Raw genomic sequence first — 12,021 nt, forward strand, 5'->3', positions numbered from 1 at the left:
GTTACATCCCTTCTCTGGATTCACTTTTCTGTGTCAAATGAGGAGGCTGGACTTAATGAGTTCCAGTGTCCTTTAAGCTCCTTTATTGTGAGTCATTCCTTTCCTGCACCCTCTCTTGTGGGCAGGAGGGAGCTGGGTGCTAACAGGCCTTCTCCTCTACATGACCCCACTGGGCACAGAGCCTTGGAACTGCTGCCTCCACAGGAGGGGTCCCCACTCTCTTGGGTTTGTAGTGACGTGAGTCTGAATGGCGGACATATGGCGGTGGTTGGACCCACCCAGGGCCTGACCCCCTATCCATCATCTCTAACCAGGCCAGCGCAACCATCTAGAGCCTAGTGGCCTGGGCTGGGACTGTAGGAAACTCATAGAGAGATCAGCATCCCTTTCCCAAGCCCTAATTCCCCTTTTGCTTCCCACCTGTAGAACTGCTGCTCACTCCCCAGCTGGATCTGCTCATACTGGGCGTAAGCCTGGTTGCCTTCCCAGTCCAGCAGCTCCACCCTCAGGGCATAGGGTGCCTGGCTGGTGAGCTGGTGCAGCGCCTCATTGCCCAGCCAGTACTCCCCAGCAGCATCTCCGAAGCCCTGTGAGGGGAAGAAGGGAAAGGGCGACAGATGGGGTGAGGTGAGCTCCGGACAGGGCAGGGCTGTGGCCCAGCCAGAGTTGTGCAGCTGGAGGCTGAGCTATCACAAGGCAAATCTGTCTAACCCGCATGCGGCAGCATCCTTCTCAGCTGTTATCTCCTTTGACTTCCCTTCTTTTTCAGGTACCCCTGCTCCCCATGCTTATGCTTGCTACCCCTCTCACTGGGCCTGCTCTTACGAAGGCTCTGACACCACCTGCTGATCCTCTAAGGGCCTTTCATCGTCAGCCTCCCCTTCTGCCTCCCACCACATCAGCCTCCTCTCTCACTGGGGGATGATAATGATAATATTAATTCACATTCCTCTAGGTCAGAGGTTCCTAACCTTTTTGGTTGTTGTCATAGACCCCCTCTGACAGACTAGTAAAGCCTGTGGACCTCTTCTCAGAGTCATGCTTTTAAATGCCAGAAATAAAATACATAGCTAGACAAAGAAAATCATTTATGGTGAAATATAGTCATCAAAAAACATTTTGAAACAAATCCACAGACCCCACATTAGAAACTCCTGGTTTAGTTCTTTAAGGTTGACAAAATGCATTCTTTGCCGCAATCTTGTGAGGTCTGAGGGCCATTTTAGCGAATCTCTCAGGTCTTCCCTATTCATACCATTTCTTGTGGTTGCCCAGGTTCATTTTTGCCTCATTTTTTAACTATTTTCATCCCCTGGATAGTAGGACTCAATTTCTGGCTCTCCCTCCTTCTGCTCACTGTCCCTTCACAGCACTGCCTGGGTCCACAGCTTTCCAGTATTTGTTTTTAAAATGTCGTATTTTCCCATTAGACTATAAGCTCCCTGAGACCGCGTATTACCTTTTTTCTTTATATTTGTATCCATCAGCACAGTGTCTAACTGTATGGTAAATGCCAGTTCATTCCTTCCATTTCTCTTTGTCTCTGTCAGTGTGTGTCTCTGTCTGTCTCTGTCTCTTTTGATCCTACGCACTCCCTCAAGCTATCACTACACCTCCCTTCCCTTTCACAGCCAAATGCCTGGAAAAAATTTGTCAACGCCATCTGCATTTTCTTTCTTTTCACTCACTTCTCAATTATTGCAATCTGTCTTTTGACCTCATGACTCATCTGAAAGCGTTCATTCCCAATCTACCAGCAATCTTCGAAGGCCAGATGCAATGTTTTCCTTTTTCTTGTTGTGGTTGTTGATTCTTATCTTTCTTGTTCTCTGCAGCATTTGACATCATCGAGCAGTTAGGGGACATAGTAGATAGAGCCCTGGACCTGGTGTCAGGAAGACCTGAGTTCAAATCTACCCTGAGACACTTATTAGCTATGTGATTGTCAGCAAGTCATTTAAGCTCTGTTTTTCTCAGTTTCTTCATCTGTAAAATGGGAAAATTAATAGTACCTTACTCCCAGGGTTATAATGAGGATCAAATGAGAAATTTGGAAAGTGTTTAGCATATAGTTGGCACTTACTAAATGCTTATTTCCTGCTTTTCTTCCCTCTTTTCCTCTCTCTACACTCTGTCTTGGTAACCTCCTCAGTTCTTATGGGTTTAATTATCATCTCAATGCAGATGATTTCCAGATCATATTTGCAGCACTTAGTCTCTCCCCAGAGCTCCAGGCCTGGACAGTTTTGTGGACATTTTTCTGATCCAGCTTCTCTCTGCTCACATGGCCCCACCCTTGTTCTAGCCCTATCACCTCTCACTTGGACAATTGCAATAACCTCTGAATTGGTCTCCGAGACTCAAGCTTCTCCTCTCTCCAGTCTAGTCTGTACATGCTTTCAGCATGGTGTCCCTAAAGTCCACATCTGACTACGTCATTCCTCTACTCAAAAAATCACAGTAGGTCCCTATTAGCTCTAGGATCAAATTCAAACTCCCATATTTGGCATTTAAAGCCCTTCCCAGCTTGGCTCCAATCTGCCTTTTCAGTCTGGGTATCCATTTCTCCCCATCTTCAAGCTGTTCTACGTGGTCTTCACACAAAGTATTTCATCTCTTATCTCCATGCCTTTGCTCTGGGGCTACCCCCTCCATAATACCTTTCCTCCTCACCTCCACCTTGCAGAATCCCTAATCCCTGCTCAAGGGCTCCCTTCTCCACAAAGCTTTTCCTGACCCCTTTAGCTTGATGTGGAGTGCTTCCCCCCTAAAATGGTGGTTGTTCAGTTGTTTCAGCTGTGTCTGACTCTTCATGACTGCATTGAGGGTTTTCTTCAAAAAACCCTTCTCTAGGTCATTTTATAGTTGAGGAAACTGAGGCAAACAGGCTTAAGTGACTTGTCCAGGATCATATAGCTGGTAAGCATCTAATGCCAGATTTGGTCTTGGGAGGATGAGTTCTTCTTGACTTTAGACCCGGCATTCTATCCACTGCACCACCTAGCTACCCCCTAACAAAATTATTATGTATTCATGTTGTCTCTCCCAATAGAGAATCTAAGCCCAAGGTCAGGCATTATTTTATTTTTGTTTTTGTATATCAGTGCCTAATAAAGAACAATAGGTGAAGCTTGTTCATTTATACTTGTTCAAAGGAGGAAACAGATTCAGAGAAAGGAAGTGACTTCCTCAGGGTCACAGAGTTAATGTATGTTAGGGCCAGGATAAGAGTCCAGGTCTCGTGATTCCAAGATTATTACTCTTTCTACTCTCCCCCCATCCCTCTTTATGTTTTAGACTTGATCTGGAATTTCATTGATGTATAGAGCTCCTGGGAGGAAACTCCCTTCACCAATGCACATTACCATCCTATGGCCTGAACCAGATGAAAATGTAATTGGGAAATAATTTAATGAAATAAATGAAAAAGACAGTAGACCATAGATAATGTTAACATGTAGTTTCCTAAGTTAATATGTGATAGGAAGAATTCTTATATGTGGTTTAGTGGTCCCTTTTCTACTTTAGTTTGACGCCAGTGTTTCATGTCATACTTCCTCTCTCTTCCCACTAAACTATACACAATAAAGGGCTTTTTGTCCTTACTCATTAGGACAGGCAGGCAGGCAGACAGACAGCAGACGACAGACACAGACAGACAGGCAGATGACAGACAGATGACAGACATTGACAGACGAAAGACAGACAGATGACAGACAGAATACAGAAAGATAGAAGACAGACAGACACAGACATGGATAGATAGATGACAGGTAGACAGATGACCGACACAGACAGACAGATGACAGAAAGATAGAAGACAGGCACACAGACAGATGACCAACACAGAGAGACAGATGAACAGACGACAGACTACAGAAAGATAAAAGACAGACAGACACAGACATGGACAGACAGGTGACAGACAGACAGATGACAGACACAGACAGACAGACAAGACAGAAGCAGACAGATGACAGACAAACAACAGACATAGATGACAGAGACAGACAACAGATAGTAAGACAAATGATAGATGACAGACAGAAACAGACAGAGGACAGACAGACAGGCAGATAACAGCTTGCTTCCCAGCTCTCAGGGAGCTCCCTGCCCCTTGAAGTTAATAGACCTGGCTGTCTAAGTAGACATTACCTGTTTGTAATCTTTCCAGTTCCTTTGGAAGTTTACACTGCCATTCACTCGGCGCTGAATGAGGGTCCACCCCCCACCACTGGTCTCCATGTCACAGTATACCTGATGGAAAAGAAACTTTCTGGGGTCACATTTGAATAAACAGGTGAATAAAAGGGAGGATATAGGAACAACTGTCTCTTCTATGTGTTTTCTCCCACCACAGGAAAATCAAAACCCTCGGCAAGCTCTCCTACAAGATTTTCTGCCCTTGGAACTGTCAGGGTTCAAGATAAGAAGCTAAAACGAGGCTCCCCCTTGTTGCCCCCTCCCACCCCTACACTTCTCTCCCTAACATAACAGTGTGTGTTCCAATTGCCCCAATTTTCCCACTAATATTCCTGCTCCTCTGTGGTGACTGCTGCCAAGCAGATCCCCAAGGATCTAGCAGAGAAGGAATTTCCTGGCTACCTCTGAGAACTATAAGGTCCAAGATCTACAGGTATTCAGGACAGTGAGGGTGGGAGACTGTAAGGCAATGTGGTATAAGAAGCAGAGTCTTTGTTCAGGAGTCAGGAAATTTGAGTTCCAATCTTAGCTTCACCACTACCTGACTCTGTGACTGGACCTCAGTTTCTTAGGCTATAAAATGGGGGAATTGGATTAGAGCTCTTGGAGTTTGGTGAATGATATCCTTGCTTGATGTCCCTGGGTAGAAAGCCAAGGAGGCTCCCCCACCCTTTCCCCACCCCCTCAACCTTCTTGGGCTCCGTCCAGTTGGCCACGTGGATAGTGTAGACACCACTGACGTTGACCCCGGAGAGGCGGATTTCCCAACAGTCCTGGAAGGATTGCTCGTCCTTCTGTAACAGAGCTGGAGTATATAAAGGCAAAAAAGGGAAGGTGGTGAAAAGAACAAAGGATCAGGTCAGCCTGGGATAGTCACCCCTGGGCAGGGAGGGTCCTCTCTTGCACCAGCGCCATCCTTCGCAGTTTGCAAATGCATCTCCTTTGATCCTCACAACAGTTAGGTGAGGGCAACAGAGTGAGGATTAGCACCCCCATTTTATAGAGAGGAGAACTGAGGCTTCAGTAAAGGGAAGATGAATTGTCCCAGCTCACAGCAAATTAGTGGTGAGTCAGGGCTAGAACCAGTGTCCCAGGCTAATGCTCTGTCCCTCACCTTGGCTTGGGGGATCCCCAAAACTCCAGATAGTCTCCAGAAACTCCAAATAAAATAACACATGGAAAGTGCATTGGGCCCTGGAATCCCCATATAGATGAAAGGAATTATCACTATTAACCTCTTTAGACCTCACTTTCCCCATCTGTCAAAAATTGTCAGAACTAAGGCCAGGCATAGGAAGGACTTCCTTTGCAAAGGTCCCTAGGTCTGCTGACAGCAGAGTGAGGTCATCAAGGAAGCTACAAGTGGGCTTCCCCTTTGTTCCCTGCACATGTACTGAACCAGACATCCAGGCAGAAAAGACATGAGCCAGCATTTGAACCCAGGCCCTCCGATTCCAAATCTTGCATCAGGTATTTTTTCCCCCTGCATTACATCACACCACACTGGTTCAGTGAAAGACCCTACATGTGGGAAGCAGAAATTGTGTCCCTACTACTAACTTGCTGTGTAAACTTGGGTCAGTCTCTATCCTTCTCTGGGCTTCAGTCCATACCTCTGTAAACTGAAGGCTTGGATTCCATGGTTTCTAAGGTTTTTTCCATCTCTAATATTCTGTGTTCTAAAGCCCCTTCCAGTTCTAATATTCTATGTTCTGAGGTCCCTTAAAGATCAACTGTTTTTCTGTTTTCTGTTAAGGTATAACTAGAGTGAGGACAATGGAGATTTTCCCTAGGGTACTTGAAATTTAGAAAGCACTTCAATAGGTAGAAACAACTGAGTTTAACACACAGTAAAAACAGTTAGTGAAGAGGAGAAAAATACCACATGGTACCAGTCTTTTCCCCTCTTTTTTTCCCTCTTGTCCTCTGAGGCACAGCCAGGTGAGCTCTAGCCCTGATGGGTGCATACCATGGTCCCGGACTCACTTACAAGGGGCAATGTGCCAGGTAGGAGGTGGGAGCTAGCAAGATATCTTGAAAACATACATAAAGCCCCGGGCAAACCTTAAATTGCTATGTAAGTGCTAGCTATTATTACTAAACCCCCACCCCATCATCCCTGACTTCCCTGGGTTACAGTTTTTGGCCCTTCGTCTAGGCACTAGAATGCCTAGTTTCAGATCCAAGTCCTTTCCAGCTCACATATTCTGTGGTCTAAGGTTCTATGATGTCCTGTTGAGTCGGTCTTAATTACCTGACTCTGCATCTAGAAGTACTGTTCACTTAGGACTGGAGAGACAGGGTCTTCTCAAAGATCCTGCTCTCCTGTCCTTAGCTGTCCTCTCATTTGTCTACCTTGTGCCTGTAGTCAGCTGTTAACATCTCATTCCTTTTAGGATTGAATGCTTTTCTGTCCAAGGATTATATATTCATAGATTTAGAGCTGGAAGAGACCTGAGAGACCAGATGGTCTATCCCTCTCGTTTTACAGATGAGGAAACTGAGGCCCATGGAGGTTAAGTGACTTGCACAGGTAGTATAATACATAGGTAGAATGATGATGACGTTGTTGTTACAGGTAGTAAATATCCAAGGTGAAATTTGGACTCAGGTCCTCTGAATCCAAAGCTATTATTTTTCCCAATGTACTTTTCTGCCTCCTTATCTTGTATGGCCTAAGTTATGTAACTTTCTTGTTATTTAATCTTTTTCTCAGTTTCCCCAACTGTAAAATGGGAATAATATTAGCACCAACCTCCCAGGGCTGCTGTGAGGGTCAAATGAGAGAATTGTAAAGGTCCTAGCACAGTGCCTGACACATAGTACGTACTTAATAAATTCTTGTTCCTTCCTTCCCTCCCCTCTTGCACGTCACTGGTAGCCCCTGCCCCACGGACCCCAGTTTATACAATTCTCAGGATGGGGAAGAGTGGGCTGGAAAAGCAGAAAAGGGCCCATGATGTCTCTGTGTCCTGGAGGACCCCAGATCATACTGAATTATTTTTCATGCAGTGATTGAGAAACAACACAGTGAATCTGGCTCCTGGGGCCTCCCACTGGGTAAATGACACAGCGTTTAAAAACAAACAAACAGGGAATGTTAACGACTTCTACCCCCAAACTATTTGTTTACTGTAATCTCAGAGGTGGCTTTGGCTGTGAGACTACCCAAACTCTAGCTCCTCTGAGACTTGGCAGGATCTCAAGGCAGACAGGGACGATGAACTAAAACTGACAGGTAGTCTGACCAATGAATGAGCGGAGGATCTGGGGCTTTTTGCTTTGGACTGCTTCCCCAGAGGAGGGGAGTGGGGGGAAGGGTCTGAGAGTTGCAGGGGACTCACACAGCAGATATGATATTATCATCCTCATTTTCCCTACAAAGCAGCAAAGGACCCATGGATGAGACCTGACAGGATCACAGATCTCAGTCTGGGATGTCCTAAGGTCTCTGATGCTTCATCTCTGTGGGACCGTGGACAAGTCATGCAACGACTCAGGACTGCATTTTCTTCTTTTGTAAAGTGGGGCAGGGATAGGTCATCTCTAAGCTGATCCAACAGAACATAGCCTATCATAGACGATCATAACTGGTAGGCCCCATAGACATCATCTAAGCCAGCAAAGGGCTTGGCACACAGCTTGTCTGGCTTAATCAATGCTGCTTCTTATTGTTTGTTGCAAATACAGGATGTCCCCAAAGTCTTGGTACAGTTTTAAGCTTTAATAGTTTAAAATTGTACTTAGACTTTTGGCTGCCTCTATTATCTCTCTTTTATGTATTTCTTCCCATTAGGGACATTGATTTAGAGCCAGAAGGGACTAGTTGTTGTTCAGTTGTTTCAGTCTTATCTACTCGTGACCCATTTGGGATTTTCTTAGCAAAGATTCTGGAGTGGTTTGTCATTTCCTTCTCCAGCTCATTTTACAGATGTGGAAACTGAGGCAAATAGGGTAAAGTTACTTGCCCAGGGTTACACAGCAAGGAAGTGTCGGAGACCGGATTTGAACTCAGGAAAATGAGTCTTTCTGACTCCAGGCCCAGCCCTCTATCCACAGTGCTGCCTCTTAGAAGAGACTCTAGATGTTATCTAGTCCTACCCCCTGATTTTTCAGATGAGGTAACTGAGGAAATCCCAAGGAGGGAAGTGAGCAGGACAAGTGGTAGATCATGGATTTGAACCCAGGACCTCTGACTCTAAATCTTAAGACCCTTCCACTGGCCCATTCAGTTCAATGGACATTTATAAAGCACCCATTTTGCATTGGAACTGGGTATCACAAGATAAAAATTACCTGCTTTCATGGAGGGAAAGGGTGGAAGCACACACAACATGTGCATCAATAAATGTACTAGAGTGTGATGGGACCAAAAGTGACAAAGTGCTTCAGGAAAAGAGGGGGAAGAAGAGATCCCTTTTAGCCAGGGATCAGGGAAGGCTTCCTGGAGGAGGTCACAATGTAGCTGAGCCTAGAGAATTCTTAAAAGGAGAGATGAGGCTTGGGGGCAGAGACCTTCAGTGTTTGAGCGAAGGGGGAACTATGCATTAGGACAGCTAGTCCTTAGGGTGGGGTGGAAAGGGGAGATAGGAAGAATCATAGCTCACATTTCTTTAGCACTTTACAAAGCACTTTTCTGTTAGTTGTTTCATTTAATCCTCATAATATCCCTGTGCCTGTGAGGAAAGCAGGGCAGGAACTATTAGTTCCATTTTACAGAAGAGAAAACTGAGGCTCTGAGAGTGAATGACTTGCTCAAGATCACATGCATAAATGAACCCCTGAGCAGAAGACTGGGTCTTTCTTTGCTTTCCACCCACCACACTTAATACAGTGAAGTCTGTACATAATGGTTGAATGACTGAAAGACAGAAAAATAGAGGACTTCCTCAGAGAAAGGACATATGCTCTGTTTCCCTGTGGACCAGTCTGACCCTGTACTGTGCTGGAAACCAGAGTAGGAACAAGAGACAGACATGGGCCAGTGGGGAGAGACAGTGTTGTGGGAGTTTCTTGGGTAAGGAGTTCTGAGGAGGTAAGAAATCCCACTTCTTTGAAGGGCTTCCCCACCCTTCCCCCTAACATCAGGTAAGGCTTCCCTGCCTCCTGGACGCCTGCCCTGCAGAATGCCTGCAGCTGGAGTTTGGACTGGGAGAGATGCTAGGCCTGGGCATGGTGCCCTGGATAGGAAAGCCACACCTGGGATCAATTTAAAGAGCTCCAGGTCCAGGACTTCGCAGAATCCCCTCATGGAATCATGCCTGGTGGTTTGGCCAGCTCTCCTGGAAGACCCCTTCCACCCTGCCCTCCTCCCCCCCCCGGGGAAAAAATTCAATTCTTTGCTTTTCTGGCTTCTCTGGTTGTAGGCCTATGCTTATCAATGCTGGCCCTAGGGAATGCTGGGAAGGTAGGGACTGTGCTACCAGGGCCCCTTATATCTTATATACCTCAGAGAACAAAGAATGTCAGAGCCAGAAGGGACTTTAGAGATCTGGCTTATTTTACATGTGGAAAAACTAAAGCTCCAGGGGAAAAGTGATTGTCCAAGGGTCACAAGGCAAGGTATTGTTATAAAGCCAGCAGTAGAACACAGGTATCCTGATTCTCAATAGCAATGGGAGAGTGCGTCATACTGTCCAAATTCCATCAGTGTTTCTCTGCCTTTCAGTCTCCCACAGGATACTTTTTGTTCAGTCATCTCAGTAGTGTCCAACTCTTTGTGACCTCGTTTGGAGTTTTCTTGGTAAAGATACTGGCGTGGCTTGCCATTTCCTTCTCCAGGGGAAGTGACTGGCTCAGGGGCACACAGCTAGTATCTAAGGCTGGTTTTGGGCCTCAGGTCTTCCTGACTCCATGCCCAGAGCTCTATCCACTCCTCCACCTGGCTGCCCCCAGAGGGTACTATTAAGAAGCAAAGAGCCTGGTGGGAGTGGTTGAGCCGTGGGGAAAACGAGGACTTCTAGAATAGTTCCTGGATTTTGCCAAGGGCAACCCCAGGGTTCAGGAAGAGTGGAAAGCTAGGGCATCAAGAGACTGGACAAATGTTTTTACCTGTTAGGGCCCCTGACCCTTTCTGTCAAGTGGCAATTTCTTTGCCTGTATCTTTCTGTGCCTTCTGTCCCTTCCCAAGTCCCTTCTCATTGAACCACAGTTTCTTACTTTGAAAAATGAGGGTGTTGGACTAAATGATCTCTAAGGGCTTTTCCAGGTCAGACAGCTCATGCGCCGATTCTCATGGTTATTCTACCCATTTGACAGATGACAAAACTGAGGCTGAGTGTAACTTGCTCAAGGGCAAGGACTTACCCAAGCAGAACTGGACTTTTAAGGATTACAGAACTTAAGTATGGAACATCATGTAGCAGGTCTAGTTCAAACCCCTGCAGACTCAGGCCTTCCCTTCCCTGCAGTCCTCAGGCAGCCTCACCTTTGCCACTGGAGACAATGTGAACCAGGTGCTGCACAGAGTCCAGGAGCTGCCGCTGCTGCCTCTGGAGGAGGCTGGTGTTGCTGTTGGCCGCATGCAGGCTCCTCTGCAGGCCCTCCAGTGCGCTGCTCTGACGGTTCACCAGGCGCCGGAGCTTCTCTCTCTCCCCCCGAATGCCCTCCAGCTCGCTCTGGTGCTTGCTTTCCATGGCCCGCACTCGGGTCTCCAGCACACTGCCCAGAAGGAACACATGGGGTGGGCAGAGGGGCCACAAGGATCCTCTTTTGGGGAACCCAGATCTAACACTGACTTACTGGGGGCCCTGGCTAGATGATGAGGTTGGACCGGATGCTGTTCATTGAGCATCCTTCTGGAGCTGAGGTTATGGGTTCTAGGGGCCATTCCACTCTAGCATTGTGAGTACTATATATTCTATAACATTTTATGTTCTATGGGCCTTTCCAGCTCTGACATTCTACAACTGCAAAGAAGGCTAGTATCTGGGCCCATGGGGAGTTGAAGAAGGTGACCTGTGATGGATCAAATTGCCGGTACTGGAGTTCCTTCAGTTTCCTTTGGGAGGACTTGATCCACAATCACCACCCTGCACACGAACAGGGAGGAGGCAGTTTGGATCCAAAGATGCCTTGATGGCGAGAGTAGGGGGGACGTGCCCTGGGGCCTGCCCAAAGTCTCACAGGGAGTCAGTAATGAGAGCTGGCATTTGTATAGTTCTTCAAGGTTTGCAAAGTGCTTTATATAGGTTAACTCACTTGATCCTTACAGCAACCTTGTCAGGTAGGTGCTGTTATTATCCCCATTTTACAGATGAGGAAACAGAGGCACAGAGATGTTAAGTGACTTGCCCAAGGTCATACAACTAGTAAGTGTCTAGGTAATAGTTAAGCTTAGGTCTTCCTGAGTCCAAGTCCTATGCTCCATCCATTGGCTAATAGAATAATACCTAGGATACCCTGACTTTCAGGGCAGTGATCTCTATTTCAATCTCAATTTCTATCCCTATCTCCATCCTGTCTCTATCTCTGTCTCCATCTTTATCTTTGTCTCCATCTCTATCTGTCTTAGCCTCTATCTCTGTCTCCATCTCTATCTCTGTCTCAGCCTCTATCTCTGTCTCCATCTCTATCTCTGTCTCAGCCTCTATCTCTGTCTGTCTCCATCTCTATCTCTGTCTCCATCTCTGTCTTTGTCTCCATCTCTATCTCTGCCTCAGCCTCTATCTCTGTCTCAGCTTCTATCTCTGTCTCAGTCTCTATCTCTGTCTCCATCTCTATCTCTCTGTCTCCTCCCCTGGATTCTCTAGTCACACTGGCTGGGTAGGCCAGCCCACTGAATGTCTGTCCCATTGCTCAGGTGCCCATCCTTTTCTC

The 12,021-nt window shown here is 46.5% G+C and overlaps 1 protein-coding gene across 1 annotated transcript in view; it reads right to left on the reverse strand.

The window, feature by feature from the left end:
- The window catches only part of ANGPT4 (angiopoietin 4), a 63,966-nt gene that overhangs the window by 9,532 nt on the left and 42,413 nt on the right, over positions 1-12,021 (reverse strand). Inside the window, exons 4-7 of the mRNA XM_072631692.1 lie at positions 10,631-10,863; positions 4,893-5,008; positions 4,156-4,257; positions 421-587 (exon numbers count right to left, since the gene is read on the reverse strand). Coding sequence (XP_072487793.1) covers positions 421-587; positions 4,156-4,257; positions 4,893-5,008; positions 10,631-10,863 — 618 coding nt within the window. The remainder of the gene's footprint in view (positions 1-420; positions 588-4,155; positions 4,258-4,892; positions 5,009-10,630; positions 10,864-12,021) is intronic.

This window comes from Notamacropus eugenii, chromosome 1, assembly GCF_028372415.1.
Source record: "Notamacropus eugenii isolate mMacEug1 chromosome 1, mMacEug1.pri_v2, whole genome shotgun sequence".
NCBI classification, from domain to species: Eukaryota; Metazoa; Chordata; class Mammalia; order Diprotodontia; family Macropodidae; genus Notamacropus; species Notamacropus eugenii.